This window comes from Sarcophilus harrisii, chromosome 1, assembly GCF_902635505.1.
Source record: "Sarcophilus harrisii chromosome 1, mSarHar1.11, whole genome shotgun sequence".
NCBI lineage: Eukaryota > Metazoa > Chordata > Mammalia > Dasyuromorphia > Dasyuridae > Sarcophilus > Sarcophilus harrisii.
The window spans coordinates 481,283,307-481,306,006 of record NC_045426.1 but is presented as its reverse complement, the minus strand read 5'-3'; the positions used below and the strand labels follow the sequence as shown (position 1 = coordinate 481,306,006).

The 22,700-nt window shown below is 33.8% G+C and overlaps 1 protein-coding gene across 1 annotated transcript in view; it reads left to right on the top strand.

Annotated features, from left to right (window-relative positions):
* Positions 1 to 203: 203 nt before the first annotated feature.
* DSG3 (desmoglein 3) overlaps positions 204 to 22,700 on the top strand; it is a 40,638-nt gene continuing 18,141 nt past the window's right edge. The window contains 8 exon segments of the mRNA XM_031946484.1: positions 204 to 386; positions 12,123 to 12,158; positions 12,682 to 12,813; positions 14,092 to 14,247; positions 14,462 to 14,606; positions 19,289 to 19,455; positions 20,829 to 20,957; positions 21,677 to 21,862. Of these exon segments, the coding sequence (XP_031802344.1) occupies positions 339 to 386; positions 12,123 to 12,158; positions 12,682 to 12,813; positions 14,092 to 14,247; positions 14,462 to 14,606; positions 19,289 to 19,455; positions 20,829 to 20,957; positions 21,677 to 21,862 (999 nt within the window). The 5' untranslated portion in view covers positions 204 to 338.

The window sequence follows — 22,700 nt, the reverse complement described above, 5'->3', positions numbered from 1 at the left end:
CATTTCCATGTGATGAATTTATTATTCACTAGACATCTTCCTATTACACTTTGTCTTCAGCCTGTGAAATTTCCTTTCAGCTTCCATCAAAGGATTCAATTCACAAGAAATGAGGTGTGTCTAAGATTTTACCTGGAAGCAAAAATGATGCAAGTCTTTCAGGTGAGACCAACCCAGAGCTTTAGGGTGGAGAATTACATAGCTCCATGGGTACACTCTAACAGAAGGAAGCAGACACACTGCTAAGATATAGCTTCTCCAAGTTTCCATTTCAAGAGGCTCAATAGACTAGGACTGAGACATTCTTTGGGATTTGTTTGCAGGAGAAATCAGAGGCCATGAGTTGGCTTGCTTTAAGAACTGCGGGAGTTCTGGTCATTTTAATGGTAAGTTTGCTCTTTCCTTCCAGTAATTACAAACTGCTCCTTATATATTATTTGCTCCTTTTTAAAAAGATTTTATGGAAATATTGGGTCTTACAGATACTGAGGAGAACCCACAAAAATATGATCTCAATGAAAAATGTTTAAATTGCATTTTAAAGGTTGCGTTTAGCAATATTATTTTGGGTTTTTTGCCTTTCATTTGGATGTAACAATTCACATATGTAAAAGAACCACAGAGAAATTTCTACTCAATAAATCATCATCAAGTATTTCTTCAATTCAGTGAACATTATTTCAATGTCTTTTAGATTAAGGAAATTGTTAAAAATCCTAATGCCAGACTACCAAAATAAGAGCCAACTTCTTCATTTTTCTCTAAAGGAAATGCCTGTACCATCTAAACATACCAATTCACAGAAGAATCTTAGGAATTAAAGGAAATTTAGATATCAGCTCATCTAGTGTCTACCCTACAGTAAGGGTTCTGAATAAACAAAATAGATCCAGTTCTAATTCTCAAAGTTATCTAGACCAGATATCTTATGTCTGTTCTTGACCCTTAAGATGTTTTTTTTAAGATATCTAAGTTGCAGTTGGAATTATCTTTAAATCAGTGTTTTGTTTTATTGAAATTTGAAGTATGCTCAATGGAGAAAGCAATAGACCTAAAATTAAGAAGACCTGAGTTCAAATTCAACCTCAGACATTAGATGTAGGACCATCCAATTTCTGTTTGCCTCCATTTCCTCAACTATAAAAAAGGGAATAACAATAGGACCTCCTTCCCTGACTTGTTATGAGGATAAAACGAGATAATATTTGTAAAAAGTGCTTAGCACAGTTCCTGGAACATAGTAGGTGCTTTCTTCATGCTCATTGTCTTCCCTTCCCTTGCAATTGGATGGGTGCATAAAGAAGCCATTTTATTAATAGCATCTTTATAAAATATAATAAGCCTTTACTAAGAAAACATATTATGTCAACACTAACCATTTTCTCACAAAAAAGAGTGAAGCCAAGTATCAATTTTTGTGAAGATAGTTTGTAGTTTGTATTTTAGTTGTTATATGTGTGTGTGTTTCAATATCTGCAAAGACCCAGATATAGATATATGTGGTATAGATATAGATATGTGGATATTCCAAAAGTCTTAAACTTCACTAAGCTATTAAAGCTTAAAATTGCAATAAGACTTTTGGCACACCCCAAATAAAATAGCTATAAACGATATAAACAAGAGAGGACTGGAAGCTGGAAACAAGAGAGCTCATATTGACTCTCAAAAGCCAACTGTTAAATTTCATTGTAAGCAGTCATACCTTAACAATTGGCAAACACTACAAATCAGACTGGATTTATTGTTTTGTTGATTGTCTAGACTTGAAAGTGATGGAAAAACATTAATAATGAAGATTAAACTCAGAAGCATAGTAGTATGCATACATATGGAGTGCTCTGTCAAATATTTACCCACACACCTCTGAATATAAATATAGGATGATAATAAACATAGATATATCTAGATATAGATACACAGAGATACAACATTTGGACAGCTAAGTGGCATAGTATACAGGATCAAGGAGAGTTGATCATGACCGAAATAATTGAATAACGAAAACATGAAATACATATACATGAAAAACAAATCTATTCAATTTCCTAACTCTAGACTGAAAAAATGCTATCTTAGATATTTTTATTTTGTCCACTCATTAAAGTCATATACAACTCTTCATGACCCCAGTTGGGATTTTCTTGGTAAAAATACTGAAGTGGTTTGCCATTTCCTTTTCTAGTTCTTTTTACAGGTGAGGAACTGAGACAAAGCCCAAGTCCAAACCAAGGGCTCTTCCCCCCATATAATTCCATGTCACTCTGGGCATCAGAAAAAATTGCTTTGTATTGAGGAAATTAGAATAATTAGATCAATATGAAGTGACAAATGTTGGTTCAAAAACAGAAAGAACTTTCCAATTACAAGAGCTTCTGATAAGTGAAAGGGGATGCCTTTTGAGACAGTGAATTTTTGATGACTGCAAGAAGTAAACAAGGGCTGTATTTGGATCTAAGGTTGGTTTCCCAATTACCAAGATTCACTTTTTCTAATATTATATTTCCATTGTTGTTATCTCATATTTATCTATTTATCAATAATGTTACAGAAAGAAGTAGAAGTTTAATGGTCTTTCCTAGCAACTCCAAGGAGTAAAGAACTGATCAAACTGCAATTTTCTACATAATCAAAGTGCCCATGTCAATAATCATCATATATATGTGTATATACATATATGTGTGTATATGTACATATACATATATGTGTATATATATATATATATAATTTTAAGATTTATGAAACATTCTCCATTTAGCAACCCTGCAAAAGAGGTATTCAAGGTTCATTATCCTCATTTTACAGAAGAAAAAACTTAGGCTTGGTGAATCTTGCTTACACTCACACAATGAGTTAATGTCAGAACTGAGATTTGAACCTAAGCCTCTAGCATTCTTTCTATTATACCATATTTCCTTGAGCTTTTTGCAAGCTCCCTCTAACTTATTACTTTCCTTCCTGGGTAGTCTTAGACAGTAGTTGGGCATAAGTCAAGAACACTGTTGAAATTTGTTTATTAACTAAGACAAGCTCAAAAGTCCTATTTTGCCATTATGGTCCACAATTGGAACTTTCTGGGATCTGAAATGGTATATTAATATTCCTTAGGCTAAGGGATTTTTTTCTAAAGAAAGAAAATTGTTAATTAATAATACATATGTATATGCAATATCTGTCAGGACTTTCCTGCTTTGAAGAGAACTTTTAGCCTTGAAACTGCTCTGCTCTCACAACTGTAGTCATGACCAAATCTCTAGATTACAATCAGCTCTCAAATGTGCTGTAAAAGCAGTCATAATCCAAGGCCTGCCATATCCAGGCCTGAATCCTTAGAAATTCTGAAAGTCTTGAAGGGTCTACAATACCCTAGAGTCAGGGATAGCACATTCTCACAGCAGTGCACACAGCAAGCTGCAAGAAATGCCCAATATTCCATAATTTCCTGAAGTCCCTACTAAATGGATCTTTAGCATCCTCAAGTTCATCTTGGGGCACACTCAAAATTCTTTTGTGCAACATCAAGCAACAAGCAAATATTTATTAATATGCCAGGCACTGAGGTAGGTATTGGACATACAAGTACAATGAAGGAAATAATCACTATTTTTACTTACATTCTAATGGGGGGAGACAATATGAAATATACAGCATAAATATAAAGTGAATCAAAACATACATACAGGGAATACATATTAAGTTGTGTGATAAAACTAAAACTAAAACAAACCAAACAACAACAATAAAACTATAAGTTTGGTGGGAGATCAAAAGAAGAAAAGATCAGCACAGTTTTGAGTGATTCAAGTTGGGAGTTCCCAGACCTTGACCCTGATCATGGTGTGGTGCTCATTTTATGATTTTGGGGCAAGTCATCTCTTGGGCCTAGTTTCTTCATCTGTCAAACAGAAATTACAACATGTGTCCTCCCTAGCTCAAAGGCTAGATATATAAAGAAAATGAGATTATTATTTACAAAATATGTTTGCAAAAGTATGCAAAATATTATTAGGAATATTATCTTTATTAAAATGAACAGAAATAATGATTATGATGATGAAATTGGCTATCCCCTTTAATGTTGTGATTGTTTTTGACCATGAATATTGTATTATTTTGACAAGAAATTAAGCTTAGGATGATTCCAAAGAACAACAAAGACATTTTTTAAAAAGGCAACTGTAAAGTTAACAATAGTGAAACAGCAGAAAGAATAAAAAGTGCTAATTTAAATCAGCATGGGTGTGGAAATTTGACATTGTGTCAAATTATAAGTCCTATTCAGCATTTCAACTTTCAACTCTATAGTGCAGCATCTCCAAAAAGTTTAGATCCCACACCCTAGGATTAAAAAATGTTTAAGCATGAATCTCCAAATGTGTGTATGATTAACTTATAAATTATACATATTTCTGTTCTAATGATTGTTTATACTGTAAAATTTACACAAAGCACAAAAATTTAGAAAGGTAAAGATGAAATATTTAATCTTTGAGTGAGTGAAGAGTCACCGAAGTTTATTGTGTTAGAGCATGATATAGTCAGTAGGGAATATCATTTTTATAGGTATGTAGAATATTCATTGAAAATGGGAAAGATCTGAGGCAGGGAAACCAATTAAAAGGCTGTTGCAATAATTTAAATGAGAGATGAGAAGAGTCTGAAAGGGGTTAGTAGCTATGTGAGTAAAGAGAAAGGACTCAGACATATTCTGGAGTTAGAAATGACAAGACTTGACAGATGATTCAATAGATTTGGTGAGTGAAAATGACGATTTGAGGATAGTGTGAGCATTTTAAACTTGGGTGACTAGAAAGATGAAAGAAATAAGGCAGTTTGGAAGAGAACTATGAGTTTGGAGAGGAAAATAAAATATAATCACAACCTGCCTATGTCTCTTCATATGGTATTATTTTCTCCCATTAAAAACAAACAAACAAAAAGTGTTTGGAATCTTAACAGGCACTCCTCCATAACATGGAACCCACCGGCAAATGGTACATAGTAGCCACAAAGAAATGGATAGGAGGGATATGATATGGAGATGTTGGGGGGAAGAAAATAGAAAAAGAAAATGTTCCTGCCATGGTTAGTTAGTACAAGTGTCTGGGTCAGGTAGGTAAGTAACCACAAGGTAACTTTGTTGAACCCACCCATAACCTATACAATCCTGAAAAACCAGAGGTAAGAGGTGGAACTAGAGCTGTTTAAGAGGCTGGTACAGTTATATAGGAAACAGGACCCCAGATAGCTGCCTCCTCTTGATTGATCATGTATGACTTGGGGGTCAAACCCCAGACTTCCCCTCCTAGGATTATTCCATATAGTCCCACTTTTGGAGACACCTTATCTATAGACTGATTGGGAGCAGGAGAGAAGGGAAATTTTTCTAATATTAGAACAAGTCATACTATTTGTTAAGGGGTTTTTTTGTTGTTGTTCAAATACATTCCCATGTATAATGAAAATGTGCACATCAAAAAACAAACATTTAGAGGCAAAATAACCTCTTTATTTAGGAAATGTTTTTAATCAATAGACAGGATTTTAATCTCCAATTATATGTTTTATGCTTTAAAACAAAGCATATTTTTGCCAAATACTTGATCTGAAAGCATGAATTTTTAGGGAATATAAATTTGTTTTGTTTTATTTATAAGATTAGACTAGTCCACATCCTATGCAGATTAAGTTCAGAATTTTAAACACAAGAGGAAGAGAGTTGGTTTTGAAATTAGAAAACAGAATCTTCCTCAAAGTCCTGCTTGGCCATGTATAACCTATGAAACCTTGGCCTAATCACTTTATATTCCTAGAACTCAATGTCCTCATTTGTAAAGTGAATCAGATGATTTCTAAGGTCTTTCAAGTTCTACATCTAAGATCTGAAGTAATCTATTGTATCAAAACTCTGATTTAATGTTTTCAAAATTTTTATAAAACTTACTCTAATAAAGACATGAGAAGACAGCTCCCTACCTCCTCCATTCCTTTACAAAAATGGAGGAGAAGAGTGGAGAGAGAAGGGTCTACCAATGTAGAAGTCTGCATATATTTGCATCATATTTTTTGGAGTAATAGTAAGTTTTGCTATTTTTTCGTCTTCCTTTTTTTAAAAGTAATTCATTGCTACAAAGTATAGCTCTTGCAGAGTGGGGAGAGGACAGATGTAGAAGAAATTTCAAAACATTGTAAAAACAAAAAAAATCAAAATTGTATTTTTTTAAAATCCCAAAAGCAAATATGTCTAGGTTTAAAAATCTGGGGAAAGATTCATAGATGTGTAGAATTTAAAGCTGAAATATATCATGAGTTTTTAAGGATCTCAAAACCTAGGGTCTCTAAAGTAGAAACTATGACCTCCTAGTGGCCATGGTCTGACCTCAAGGAATGTGTAAAAAGTCAGTTAGAAGGAAGGAAGATGGGATATATCCTATTCTGCCCTAGAAAGCCTGTCATGGAGCTTGTTCCCAGTGTGATCATACCTGAATTGACCTCTTAACACTCTCAAATCTTCCCCAATCCCTTAACTGTACAAATTTCTAACCTTTGCCCATTCTGAGCTAGATGTAGGTCCCTCAGAGCAATTATAATCTAATCACAACCCAAATAATCCAAAATAACAGTTGCCACACACACACACACACACACACACACACACACACACACACAATTAGCCTGTTTATTTCTTGACTGTGTCAGGCACCACAGGGCCATTTTGAAGGGCTTTGGACTCCAGCACAGTGGCTAGTAAGATGCTCTATTCACCATTTTTGTTCATGTTTTGGGTGAGCTCAAATGAGTCATCCTACATGAGCAGTAGCAGATATGTTATGACAATTCTTTTCCTTCAAATTTTCCCTTCTTGCTTACTTCCCTGACTCAGTTAAGGAAACCATTTTCCTTCCAGGTTTACACCTTAAATATAATCTCAAAGTTCCCAATTTCCCTCACACACAAATCTAATCAGTTGTAAAATGGTCGTTTCCATTTTCACATCTCTTGCATCTGTTCTCTTTTCTGTATTTAAACAGTTCTCATTACTTAGTCCAGACTGTCATCACCTCTCAATAGAATTACTGCAATATCTTCTTAATTAGTTTCCTTGCCCAGTCTCTCCTATCTCCAATCTTTCCTCCATACTGATGCATACCTCCTAAAACTCAAGTCAGAATGTTATTATTCTGCTCAATAATCTCCAGTATTTCCCTACTAACTCTAGGATCAAAAATTATTTCATCTTTAATTCATCCTCTTTTCACTTCTATTCCTATGTAAGATTTATACATAATTATCAGTTCAGTTATACTTGTATTATGTATATATAATGTGTTATATATATTACTTATATATATATATATGTTACATTATTACTTATTTTATGTATTATATATATTTTATTTATATATGATATATAGTATGTTGTATATATAATATATTTACATATAATTTATAAATAAGTAGATCTGCATGTATTTGCTTAATTTTACTGACAAACATTTGATCAAAATGTTTGAAGACCACTGATCTAGTACCTTCATTTTATAGATGAGAAAATTGAAGCCCAAACAAGTGGAATAGTTTGTCCAAAAATCATGTGGCTAATAAATAACAGGGCCAGTATTCAAATCCTGATCCAACCAACCATTATACTCTACCTTAAAGAGTTTTTATTCCAACCCTCTCATTAAGAGATAAAGAAACAGAAATACAAAGAAGCCAAGTGATTCATAGCTTGACCACATTTAAATAGACAGTTAGTGGTAAACTTAACACTATAACCCAAGTTTGGCTTCAAATATCCTAGATTCAAGTATCCTAGATTTATAATCATGGAATTATAGGATTCAGAGTTAGAGGAGAACTTGAAGAATATGTATGATCCAGCTTCCTAATTTTGTAGCTGAGGAAACTGAGGTCTAGAAATACCGAGTGATTTGCTAGTCACAAAGATAGTATGTGGCAAAATCCAATTTTTCAAAAAAGGAAAGGAGAAAGGGAAAAAGAAAGAAAGAAAAGGAAATAAGAAGGGAGAAAGGGCTTTGTTTTTCAGACTGAGTTGAAGGGGAATTTTTTTTTAATAACTGCACAAAAGGACAAAACCCTAAACCCATGAAGAGATTCCACACAATCCTCCTGATTTAGGCAGAAGTATAAGCAAGACTGAATTATTTCTAATAATTTATATTTGTATGAGCATGTACAGTTAATGCCTTCCTTAATCATAGGGTCCATGAAATCTAAGCCAGGTACAAAGCATGATTTAAGTAAGCATCTATCTACTCAAAATCATAAATGTTAACATTTCCTTCTCCAACTCATTTTATAGATAAGGGAACCTGTAAGGTAAACAGGTTAAGTGACTTGACTAAGGTCACACAGCTAGTGTCTAAGGCAGGACTTGAACTCAGGTCTTCCTGATCCCAGTCCCAGCAATTTATTCACTGAGCCACTTAGCTGCCCCCAGCATATGTTAGCTCTAGAATTACCAATTATCTAAGTAGAAGGGAGAGGTACTAACCTATGGGTATGGAATATTATGTAGGCTCACAGTGTCAGATGGTTCTGTTTATCTTTTGTTGTTAAAAGGGAAGATCTTAAGAGAGGGGTTCTCAATTATCATTCATTCATCCTTCACATCTAGGCAGCTCTCTTTAGATCCCTATTTCTCCCACCTTTTCTGTCATCTGCCGGTCCTCTGCTAATCTATGTCATTGCTATACAAATTTTTCTAATCATATAAGAGAAGAATTTTCAGCTCTTTTTAGCATGTAGTCTTGCTATTTTGTAATTTAAGTCAAGAGAGCATCCAGGAAAAGCCTTCAATCTTACATTAAATATATGTTGTTGGGGTTTTTTAATCCTGAAGTGATACTCTGAAGATCAGTCCTTTCCCTAAATTAGAATTTTAAAAAAGCCTTCCAACTACTTTCTACTCCCATTATGTCTATAGTAGTCCATTTGAATCAACACATGTACCCTAAGAGATTCAGTGAGCAAGAGAAGCAGCACAGCAATGTTGAAATGAAGTATTAGGATTCTTACATACCTCACAGTAACAAAATACCTATTCTCTATATCCATGAAATAGAGTTGTTGTGGTAGTGGTGATGGTGGTGATCAACTGTTGTTCTTATCACTGATGTCCCTCAGGCTGTGAAATGCCTTTATGTGTGTGTCGGTATGATAATTTGGTCCTCCTTTTCTAGTCACAGCAAGATTCAGGATTTACTAGGAGGCTACTAGACATTGAGACCTATAATGGTCATATTTGTTATCATTCTTGGTACTTTGAACAACTTTCTTTTAAATATGAGTTTGTATTTAACATCTTTTTAATGAGTAAGGTCCTTAAGATCCTGGGGATGCTTTCCTTTTAGTCCTGGCTCTGATCTGGGGCATGCTAGCTGATTAATCTCTTAAAAGCTAGACCCACCTACCTCAAGTTGAGCAGAAACACAGAAGACTTATCCAAAAATCTTTGCTTATTAAATCATGGAGTCTGAATGTGAATTAAATAATCTCTAGCTCATGATTCCAATGCTTCCTATTCATTACAAACATATTAAGTGAAACTATTAATCCATTTTCCTTGTTTTGTCTTTCCTTTGAACATTTCATAGGAATAGAGAAATTTGGGTTTATGAGGATTTATGTATTTCTTAAAGAATGTATAAAGTACTATTGTCACAGAGGATTTGAAATAGGCTCAGTGGGAACTAACTATACTTTGTATACCTACAGGAAAAAAAACTAATCCTCTGGGTGGTATCAGTGTAACCATGTCTCATAGCTTGTGAATTGTGACTCTTGCACTTCTTCCAGTAAAGAGAACTGTATTCCCCTGGGCTTTTTTCCCAAGGACTTAATTGGAGGAGATTACAAGATGGTTGCTTAATAAAGAACAGCAGAAGTGAGACACAGACCTGACCAGACCTGTTATAACCACATTTCCTAGTTTTTATTCAGAATGATGAACACATGTCCCTTAAATATGAGCTTCAGCCTAATGCCATTGTCAATCACTTAGAATCACTTGGGATGGTATTCTTTGTTCCTTGGCTTTATCTTGGGCTATGCCTAGCTAACAAGCTTTTAAGAATTAATTTAATCGTGTAACAATCAATCCATTTAGTTACAGAGCAAACAAGCTTTGAACCAGATTTTTTTTTTAATTTAAAATTTTTCTCATTTTGGACTTCTTTCCCCCACTGCTCCTTAATGGAGTCACTACTTAGTGAAACTACTATTTTTTTGAATAAAGTTTCCCCAACATTTTAAACTATTTCTCTTTAATTCAAGTAGTCATAAACCAATAAGTAGTGATTAGTGCCTATTAATAATTATCTCTTAGTATCTAAGGAGTGCTTAGAACTCTGCTAAATTCTGTGGTAAGTACAGAATAGTAAAGGGCCTAGTATTTGGCCTTGAAGATGTCAAGAATTAGTTGAGGAGGCTATATTCACACAACTGAAGAAATGGCAAACTATAAAATATCTTTATCAATGTCAAAGGAGATGGGGCAGACTAGAAATAATAAGAGTTCAGTGATGGGGAAGATGAGTGAGGAATTTAATCTCAAGTCTAGATTCCTGGAAGAGGTGAGACTTAAGCTGACACTTTAGGTATAGGTAGACTTTCAATGGGAAGAAGGAAGAAGAGAAAGGAACAAGATGAACGACAACTTGGGAACAGAGATAACTAGGATGAAATCAAGAAAAAAGGGGCCAGAAGCTCTGTGATTCATTATTCTCTAAGGTTTTTTTCTCTCTTTTAAAAAAGGCTATAAACATCAAGATCTTAAGTCTGTAAAATGTATTTTGAACAAAATTTTAATAAAAACTAACTACAAAAAATGCTTGTTATACTATGAGTAGGCATGATTCTACCTTCAACAGTACTAGTAGCATAACCCTAGGCACATCATTTAACCTATCTGTCCCTCAATTTCCTCATCTGTAAAATGATGCAGTAGAACTTGGTAATTCTCCATGTCCAATGGTCTATCCACTGGGCCATTTAACTCCCTACCTGTCTTATACTGTGGACAATGGGGCATTCATCATTCACTTATTATAATATTTTGACTCCAGTAGTATGAATGGGCAAGTGAAGATAACAGATTAGCAAACACATAACAAACTACATTTTTGTGAATTTGAAAGGATATAATCATCTTTTATATTGATTGCCCTGACCTTCACCAGCTATATTCTCCTCAACCATCAATATCCAATAAAAGATATCTTTTCACCTTGAATACCATTAATTTTCAATGAGAAATGGTCAACATAATCTTCAAGCCTACCTTTTACTATGAAGTGAAGGGGGCTTTGAATTTTGAAAACAATCCATTTTAACATTTAATTAAATTCATGATAATCACATTCTTCTTTAGTTTCAATAGCTTCAGGTGTCCATTTTTATTTAGAAGAAGATAAGAAATTTGGAGAGCTGCAGAAACAGACTGCTGGGCATGTTTTTTACAAAGTCAATTAGGTTATTTCTTTATTAGTAAAATTATCCTTGTCTAAGTAAAGAACAGGAAGAACTTGTTCCTGGGAACATGTGTCATTTCCTGGCAGTGACTTCTCTTCAATTCTTGTTCATCAAAAACCCGTCCTCTGTGAAATAGATATCTATATATTAAGATCTGGACAGGCATCACATTGCAATGGATAGTGATCTTGCATTCAAGCAGAGCCAAATTTCTAAATATTTAAAGCCAGATTTCTATATATTTCTATGTTGTAATTCATCAAATGCATTCTTCAGTTTAATCATCAACTTGTCATGTGTTGATTGTGCAACCATTAACAAGTCAGTTAACTTCTTGGTACCCCCTAAATACTATTGTCAGGCTATAAGTTACAAACAAGTGACTGATCTACTATAGCAGAAGGAATTTCCACACCAGAAGTGCCTTATATTGATGACATTACAAGTCTAGACTCAAAACATCCTATGTGTATATGTGTGTGCATGTATGTGTGCATGTATGTATGTAATGTTATAGGTACAAAAACATGAATATATAAAAATATACATACTCATAATAATGATTATAATTTTCTTCTTAATTCCAAGAACCCAACTTGGTTCTAATTTTCTCTCAATATTTACAGGTGGTGGTAGAGGTCAACTGTACATTCTGGGTAGAGGTAATGTATGAATACATTATTTTGACTGAAATACAGATAAAAATAGATGAGACAAAAAATACAGAAAAAATAACATACATTTGTGCAAATAAATGTTTTATTGGGTTTCTGCCAAATTTCTAAACAATCTTTAAAACCATATTTCTATATATTTATATATTGAAATTCCTCAAATGCATTCTTCCATTTAATCATCATCTTCTTCATCTTAAACAAATATATTAAGCAATACCTATGTACTCAAAACTCTTAGATATTTTGAGGTGTACAGAAAATGTGAGAGTTTCCAATCTCAAGGAGCTTACAACCTTGTCAAAAATATTTAAGTACTTCTTTTGCAAACAAGTAAACAAAAATTTGATCCTAGGTCTTTTGGAGTTTAAAGATATATATAGATATAGATATAGATATAGATATAGATATAGATATAGATATAGATATAGATATAGATATAGATATAGATATAGATAGATATATAAAACTAGGACACAACTTTTATTGTCTTTTGGGTTTTTTGAATAAGGTAAAAGAACAAAATGAAGAAAGTGGAACAGCCTTGCAGAAGCCCCTCAGAAGATATAAACGAGAATGGGTTAAATTTGCAAAACCTTGTCGAGAAAGAGAAGATAATTCAAAGAGGAATCCAATTGCTGTTGTAAGTTGTACATGAAGTAGAAGTAGAAGTACCAGAAAGAGTAGACTTAAACAGGAACAGCAGCAAATGCTACATTTATTGATCAGTTAAAATAACAAAAATTATTGTATTTATTGAGTACCTCCTAAAGGTACTGGTTTGATATGGAGAGGAGCCATTATCTCTGTCATCATAATTTAGTTGGGGAATGAAAATATATTCGCGAAACTGCTAGAGAAGATAGCAAAACTGAATGTGTCTAATGCCAAAATTAGTATGAATAATAATTCCTATGGAGTTTCAGGGAAGGGAAGATTTAATATGAACTGATATGGTCAAAAAAGGTCTATGGGAAATTGGGTACTTAAACTGAGCCTTGAAGAATGGGTAAGTAGTGGTGAAGTTCTAAAGGAGTCACATGAGCAAAAATTAATTGGAGCTGAAAATGATCATGGCTGGTTAGAACAAAAGGTTTGTGTAGTAAAAGAGAGTTAGATGAGTAGGGCAGGTTCTGTACCTTAGATTGTAGAATACATCAAATACAGAATAAGAGGAGTTTTGTAGTCTGACCTCATTCTGCCATCACATTCTACTACCTAACTATTGTATAAATATATATACATATAAGTTTACATATATGTGTATATGTATACATATATGCACACACATACACATATACACACATACATTACTATGTTTAAAAGGACTATATTTGGCCTCAGAGGTCATTTAATATAATCCCCTCATTTCAGATGAAGAAACTGAAGAAGTTCAAAGAGCCAGAGATAGAATCTGAACCTTGATCTCTGAATCTAAAATCAATCATCTTCACTTGGCTTTCTTTCTCTTCTTCACACTTAACCCCTCAGATCTACAACCAGAGGCATTATTCAATGCTTTTAAGTAACTGAAAGACCTGAATTTATTCTTGCACATGTTTTAAAGACTCTCTGCTCTCTCTTTAACCTGTGGATATAAGCATAGTACCCATACCCCTCATGGTATAACCCTAATACCCAAAGACCTCCTTAGAAAATTGAGATATTATGCATGAAAAACAAATAATCCCTTCTTGTCATCTCTATCAGTTTACATCTGAAGTTCCTCATTATTTCCAGATGAGGAAGAAAGTAAGTAGAGATAATAAATGAAGGCAGAAAGATTGTCCTCAAATAGAAAAGGGAATGATTAATCAGAGTTCACAATGAGAAGTTTTTCTAGAATAGAAAAGAAAAGGAAAGGGATTTGTAAAAATTTTTGAACCATGATTTCCATAATTTTTTATATATTTTGATGCAGATTACTTCAGATTTTCAAAAAACCCAGAGAATTACATATCAAATCTCTGGAGTGGGAATTGATCAGCCCCCTTATGGTATCTTCATTGTTAACCCCACAACTGGAGAAATTAACATAACAGCAATAGTTGATCGAGAGGAAACCCCAAAGTTCCTGGTAAGTAAAACTTATCTAATATCTAATAAGCCTAATATCATTATGAATTTCCCCTTCTATGGTATGACTGATGATTGCACTATTCTTTTTAACATTTAGAAAGCAATCTTGGTGCTTATAATGTATAATCAGTCAATTTATGAAGTATAGCACTTGACAATTTAGTGTCAGGCATTTCCTCTCATTGTGAATACTATTTTTATTTTTCTTCTAGATTACCTGTCGGGCTGTAGATGAAAGGGGGAGAGATGTAGAGAAGCCTCTTATACTTACAGTCAAAATCTTAGATGTCAATGACAATCCTCCAGTGTTCTCACAAAGCATATTCTATGGTGAAATTGAAGAAAACAGCGCAGCAAGTAAGTCTTCCACAGGATCCCCCATTCCAGAGTTTTTTCCCAAATTACACATCACTAGGGTGAGCTGGGTGGATACAACAAACTGCAAAACTTATTTCCTAGAATAATCCATTGAAAGTAGTAAAGAAGTATTTGCCTAATTTTTACAAAGAAAGAAGTTTATATGAAGTACAATTTATGCAAGACCACATAGCAAAGTAGCAGTTGAACTAGAGTTTTAGTTCACCATTCTGAAATTTCAAAGTTATATGTCTGATATATAGCACTCTCTTTGAAGTATATAATATTATTGCATATCATCAGGAGGGTTGATAATATATACATATACATATAAAATTTAATCCTGATCTATGAAGATAATGATAGTATACTGAATTGCTTTAATAAAGGATAAAATTAGTAGTGTCCAACAGCATATAGTTCCTGAGATGAGTATGTTTTTAAAAGGAGCAATGAATTTGATGACCAGGAGTCAAAAATTCTGTCCTGATACAAGATTAAAAGTAATAGTGAGTTAAGCTATTTAGTAGTAATGCCAAAGAAAGTGAAAAGGCTAGTCTGTCAGGAAACTCTATTGAATATTTGATTGGAAAAAGTGGTGTGTTTGAAGAGGAAATGCTAGAAAGAGATATTTTAGAACCCTTGGAAAACACCTAATTAACCATGCAACTTTGGTGACCTGAGCCAGTGAGAAATACACTGGTACTTTGCAAAAAGTATAACCTAAAACTTAATTCTGGTTTCTATTGAAAAACAATGGATGAAAAGAAAGAAAAAAAACCTGACCATTTTATAGTTTATAAGAGAGTATTACCTGACAGAAAATGGGACTAGTGCTTAGCATTGGCCTGGCACATACTAAGTCCTTAATAAATCCTAGATGATAGAATGACAATAACCAAGGCAGGATGAAAAGAGCTTTGCAATGGGGTATCAAACAAGTTGGTGACAGCTCCAACAGCTTGTATTCAACAGCATAGAAACAACATTTTAACACCTACTGAAGTCAGAAATTTCAGATGGAGGTTTTGGAATTGGTCTCTCCTCCAACTTTGGCTCAACTGGGGTACACATTATACCTTGTCTACAATATGATTTGTGGGACTTGCTCTAAGTGCAAAGGGTCTCAGAATTCTAAGAAGAGTTAAAAATGAGTAGATCCCAAGGGTATATCATATAAGGTGGGTGGATACAACAAAGGACTCTTTTTGAGAGGACTTTGTAAAACAAAAGCAGATTTTTTTTAATGACAGGAATGCTCATAATGGCATTTTTGCAAGTATTTTTTGATAAGGGGTACTACAAATATATCCAGCTCTTTGATAAGAAATGCTGCAGAGTTTGACACAGTTCCAGGAAGCCAATTGTTAAATTTTCAGTGTGATCTTTATACCTTGGAAATCAGAAAATTCTACAAGTCATGACTTAATTTATTCTTCTGTTGATTTCTAGACTTGAGAAAATAATAGTGGAAAATTTAATAATATAAATTAAATTTAAAAGTGTAACATGCATATGTTTTCAGAAGAACTGATTCTCAAACATTTACAAGTACACCTTTGGGTGTAGAGTTTAGAGAAGGTTCCATTATCAAAAGATAAAAAATGAAGACTTTCAGTCAGATAAGGGTTAAATTAAATGAACTGTAGCTGACTCAAAGATTCAGTGATCCAGAACCTGACTTCAGGTCACTTATTCAGTTCCTAGGATGATGCTAAAATTAATGTCTCCAGAAACTCTAAACCTAATGAAAACACAAGAGTTAATGAGAACCATAAATAGAGGTCATTTTTCCAAAGAAGAATAAGGAAAGTTTGCAGATAAGGAAATTGAGATCTGATGAGGATAAATGACTTTCCCAAGATCATACTGGTTTTGGTCATTTGTTGTTGGGAATGGTAATAGTTATAATTTTTAAAATAATAAATGCTAATTTTAAGTATAGCTGGTTCTGCATAGTTATGTCCAAATAAAGCAAAATGTTGCACATTAATCTAAAGAATGAAAAAAGGGCAGTAGGAAAGCAGAGAACATATCTGACAATACTCCCCTTTGCATTCTCCCATGCATTCTGAAGTTTCCACGCAAAATTTAAAAGCATAATCTTCCTCTTTACTAAATTGTGCAATACCTAATTGACATGAGTGGGTTGTAGCAAGATTTACATATCTGGGATACATGTTTTCCAAGGCAAGACAGAGTCAAGGCTGTTGATTAAATAGAGTAATTAAAGGCTTTTGCTTTTAACAAAGCCTACAGCTAAATTCAACACAATTTAAAGGTTGTGTCACATGGATGAAAAACTATAATCACAGAGGGTTTTGAAGACAACTATTAGCTCAGCCTATGTTATATGAAGAGAGCAAGAAATTATGGCAGTAAATGAAAATGAAATAGATGGTAGGATTAGAAAGAGGAAAACACACTCCCTCTAAGAAACAGACATCACCTGGACATCTCATTTTTTCTAATTCAATTTGGTGTTATTCTCTTTGAGGAAGTTGTAGTTGGAAAACGTTTGATGACAAATCAACCCTTTTTATGTCATCCTTAATACACAGACGGTTGTGTATTTCCCTCTAGATAGGCTAGGTCATTGAATGAATTGGATCAAAAGAGATATACCGAGTATTTATTCAACACTTAACCCTACGTTTTAGGCATTATGCTAAGAATTGGACAAATATAAGAAAACAAAAGAGCCCCTGACTTCAGGGAGCTTACATTCTAACAGGGCAAATTTTGTAAGGGTTTGCTGTAAGGCAAGGTTACATGAAACACCTTGATGGGGAGATTTCTGGTAAGTGGCAAGGAGGCAGAGATCAGGCCCCTGGCAAGATAAACCAAAACCTTACCTTTCAAAACTTGGGAATAGTAGGAAAAGTGAGCAAGGAAGAGGAAAAGGGTGATATCTAAGGCTCCAGTGGGAGAGAGATGAGGAGAATGATCATAGAGCTGAAGGTATGTGTAGAAACAAATGGGAAAAAGATAGACCTGGCCAACAGCAAAACAAGACAAAAGAGAAGAGAATTGCTTGACTATTCTAAGTGCCAATCTTACCATTCAAACCCCACAGTTGTCTTCCTCTTCTTTGATCCCTACAGCACTTCTTGAATTCATTGGACACTATGTAACAAGCTATCACATAGTGCTGTTTTAATCTTGATGCTAAATGTTTCCCTATCCCTCTCCTCAGGCTTTAAGTTCTTCAAGGACAAGAAGGCATATTCCTTTTGTATTTGCCACATCTATTATATTCCTGTTGCCCACCTCCCCTCAGAAAAAAATCCATTTATACCATCAAATTGAATTTACTGAATATGGATCATAGTTTCAATCTGGACTAAAATTTCTCCAATTCCTAAGTCCAATAAAATCGAATTCAAGCAATTCCTGAACCCTAAAGTAGAAATTTGGCAAAGATTAGGTCAGGTTCACTTGCAGCTACATAAATATAAAGGCATATTTACAATCACCAATAATCAAAAATACCCACAAGGTTATTTCTATATGCCCTCAATTCAATTCATAAAACATTTATTAAGTGTTCTGAACACTATGCTAGGAATTAGAGAATATGTAATAATTATATGATACAGTGAAATAATCATGATGTACAATAATATGTACAATAATACATAATATTACATGCAGAAAAGAGGCACAATGTGCTATATGAGGTCTGAAAGGGAAAGGTAATTCTCCACTGGTAAAATCAAACGAAGGATTTCACAGAAGGAGGAAAGGTATTTGAACCAAAATTTAGAGGAAAGGGAGCAGCATGGAATAAACATGCCCTTGGAGGTAGGCATACGCTAATTTAAGTTCCAAATAGAGTGGGGAACTCTCCAAGACTATAAGTAATAGGTGCAATGGTCATTTAGCAATGTAACCATCATTCTGGCAAGGCATGGGCTAGTTGCCTTCAAAGAGGGCCATAAATCATAAAAGACCTTGAAAGGTATATTTTTTCCCAGTTCAGGAATAAAGAATTCTATTAGAGAATCAAAATTAGAGAATTTTCAAATATTTTTATTATTAACTTAAAAACTTTTTTAATTATACAAATAATACTTCAACTTGGGCATACAAAACCCTTACATCAACGTCACAATAGTGTTAAGACATATTGGACAAAAAATTGTACTTCTAACAAAACAAACTAGCCCTCAGTGTTCTTACTAGTGTGCGCATCCATCAGGTATGTGTCAGAGGCAGGACTCACACTCAGGTTTGATTTTCAGATCAATTACCTATCACTGCACAAGGCTATGTACATCTTTATTTACAAATGTTCATATAAATCAGCTCATTTAACTCTCAGAATCTCAGAGCTGGAAGGAATTTCAAAAACCATCCCTAAACAAAGATTTTCTTTACACCTTCCCCAATAGGAATTAATCTAGTCTTTGCTTGAAGATGTTTAAATCTTCTGTAGGCTGCTTTTTTAGCTATTCAGATCCCATGCCTTTAAGAGCTTTAAAAATTTGACTCAGTTAAATCCTGATTATACTATTATATCTGCAAAACAATGTGATATAAACAATAAATATTGTAAAGTAGATTAGGAACATAATAAAGTTTTGTTGATTCTTTTTTTTTTTTTTTGCTTTGTTGATTCTTTTGTGTGAATATAACATAGTTCTATAAATATTCATTTTTTTCAACTTCTCTTTCCCTAGATACTCTGGTGATGGTGTTAAATGCAACAGATGCTGACGAACCAAATCATATAAATTCTAAAATTGCCTACAAAATAATCTCACAAGAGCCTGCAGGACAACCCATGTTCCTCCTAAACAGACATACTGGGGAAGTGCATTCAATGACCAATACTCTTGATAGAGAGGTAAAGATATCCTTGCCAAAGAATTTCACTTGAACAAAGTCAGAATAGAGAATTCCTTAAGTCTATATTTTTTCAAAGACAAAAAGAGGAAAGAAGTTAGAACAAAGCCAAATTAGTTAGCTTGGATGTGATTTTATTGTGCAAAATACAACCTTCATAAGGAAGAGACACAAGTTTCCTACATGCTGTGCGAATTTAAATTTCTGAATGAAACCAGAGCAATGTAGAAACATAAGAGTGAAAGTATTTTTTTGAACAAAAAAGAAAGATTTGGGGGAGAATTCATTTCAAACTTTCCCTGGAATTTCAAACTGTAGTTCTCCAGTCTTTCCCATCTGCTGCCCATTGCAGCTTTTTTTTTTCTTTGTCTAACTTCTCTAACTTCTTTCAACTAAACTTGTCTCTTTTTATAGCAATCAATATTCTTTATCACTCTGCTTTTTTCTCTTGAATTTCCTATTTCTGTATTTTTCTGCAATTTTCTCTGCATTGAGTTCTGGAAATGGAGAAAAACAGAAAATCATTATATGTGAAGTGGAAAATCAGTTTCCTCCCTTAGCTCTCAAGGGTGCAGCCCCCATTACCTTCTGTCCATTTGTACTCAAAGAATATCAACTTCTCATGGATCACATGCCACACTGTGATCTACAAGGCCCATAAGGCAACAGAGTTACCTATAATCTACCAACGGGGCATCCCATAACTTCATAACTATTACTCCCCTGGTCACAAGAGATAGTTATTAGATAAGTTACCTACCAAAGGTATGTAGTGAAAGCAACTTCTGCTATACTTTTCATGATGGGTGGTTGACAATATCCATAGTCTGATCACTAAGTGTAGTTTATTTATTTTTCTGAAACTTAATATTCAAACATCCTAATCAATAAGAAACAAAGGAATTTTCAGTAACATTTTTTTTACTGGACCTCTCATTTCATTAATAAAGGGAGTTCCCACTGGAGAGCTTCTCTTTAAGAATTTAGGTCAGTTATCTCTCTGGAATTTATAGTCTCAAAGATTTGTCAGGTCTCTTAACTGGTGAAGTCATTTCTTCATGGTTTCACAGACAATATGTATCAGAGGTTTTTCTGAATCTAGTATTCCAGATTCCAAGGTCAGCTTGCTATCTACCATGCTGTCATAGCTTTTCTAAAGCACTTTAGTGTAAATACAACACACACATTTTCCCCCAAATGTGAGTTGTATAAATCTTAAGTACAGCCTACAATCAGTGGCATTTTTCACTGTTTGACAATATAGTTCTTCTATTTCAAGAACTTATTGATTTATACAAAAATATTCTTGTTCTTGGTGTTTAAAATATAGTATTTTTAAGTTTATTTTTATCTTTTTTCTTTTATTAAACTTAGAAATACAGCAAGTATAGCCTGCTTGTAAGTGGTGCAGATCTTGATGGAGCTGGACAAGCAACTGAATGTGGATGTCAAATTACGATTAAAGATGTCAATGACAATTTCCCATATTTTAAAGAGTCACAGGTATGTTCTTACTTTTTAACAAACCTACGTTAGATAGACAAACAGGCAAACAGACAGATGGATAGATAGATAAATACTTAGACAGGTTGATAGGTAGATAGGTAGATAGATAGATAGATGATAGACAGATTTGTATCCCTTCTTACATGATTTGATGTCACTAATCTTTCTTGGAACAATCCCACTTTCACAGTGCCTAGAACAGTATTGTACAGATCAGTAGCCTTGTGCATAAAGTAGTGGGATTAGTGTCAGGAAGATTCATCTTTCTGAGTTCAAATACAGCCTTAGACACACTAGTTGTGTGACCCCAGGCAAGTCACTTCACCTAGATTACCTCAGTTCCTTTTCTGTAAAATGAGCTGAAGAAAAAAATGATAAACTACTCTAGTATCTTTGCCCAAAAATCCCAAATAGGGTCTCAAAAAATCTGACATGACTGAAACCAGAAAAAAATGACACTATTTTACACTTCATTCATATTTATGATTTGAAATGAGTTAGTTGACACCATTGTGATCATAGGTATGCACTGAGTGGGCTGGGAATGTCAACACACTTTAGGGAAGTATTCCCATTGGTCCTTATATTTTTCTTGTGGTATACAACTCAAATGCCCTCCTTCTAAGTAGAACATCTATTTGAGGAAATAGTGTAAATTTCTTTTATAAAAAGACTAATAATTTACCCTTAATGAATTCTGCAACTCTCTTTTTCAGTATTCAATAAAGATTGAAGAAAATATGCTTAGTTCTGAAGTGATTCGGTTTCAAGTAATAGATCTTGATGAAGAATTCACAGATAATTGGTTTGCTGAATATTTCTTTACCTCTGGAAATGAGGGGAATTGGTTTGTAATAGAAACTGATACAAAAACCAATGAAGGAATCCTGAAAGTGGTTAAGGTATGTTGCTTTGTTTAGGAGGGGCAGAGGGAGGAGAGACATAGTTGAGGATAACTTGGCACTTGATTCATATAGGGGATTTCTAGTGAGGGAAATTTCAATATAGAACAACTGCAATTTATACTTAAGAGATTGCTTGAGGATTCTGAGAAGTTAGATGATTTGTCCAGAGTAACATAGCCATTATTTGTCAAAGGTGGGTCTTAAACCCACCTTCCCTCTTATTATTAAAAATACTAAAATTAGATTCTTTATAATGATAATACCTATGACTTTCACATATAGTATTAAAATTATAATCTTAATTGAAACTACTACATTTGCCCCCCAAAAAAATTAAGTGAATGTACTTATTTAGTTATTTGTATGTGTTACTATATTTATCTACATACAAATTACATTATCATAAGAATTTAAAATAAGATGAATATATTAATGTCACCCACTGCAAACATATTCAAGTCCAACATTAAGGAAAAATGGATTAAATAGATTATGGGATAGGATAATGAGGAGCTTCTTAAATGTCCCCTTAAAATGGGTTCCAGCTACATGAAATAGATAGGAATAAAAGAACAAAAAAAAAGATTATTCCTGGAAAATGGAAATGTATTAACTAAAACTTCTGCAGGGAGAAAAATAATTGTGAGAGGAGACTACCAGTGGAAAGGTTTGGAGACAGGAGATAGAATATCATATATGCTAAAGAACAACAAATAGGTTGTTGTGGCCAGATGTTAGAATGTATGGAGGGGAATAATATATAAGATTGGAAAAGTAGGTAGGAGCTAGATTGTGCAAAGTTTAAATGCCAAATAGGAATTTTTAGTTATTCTAA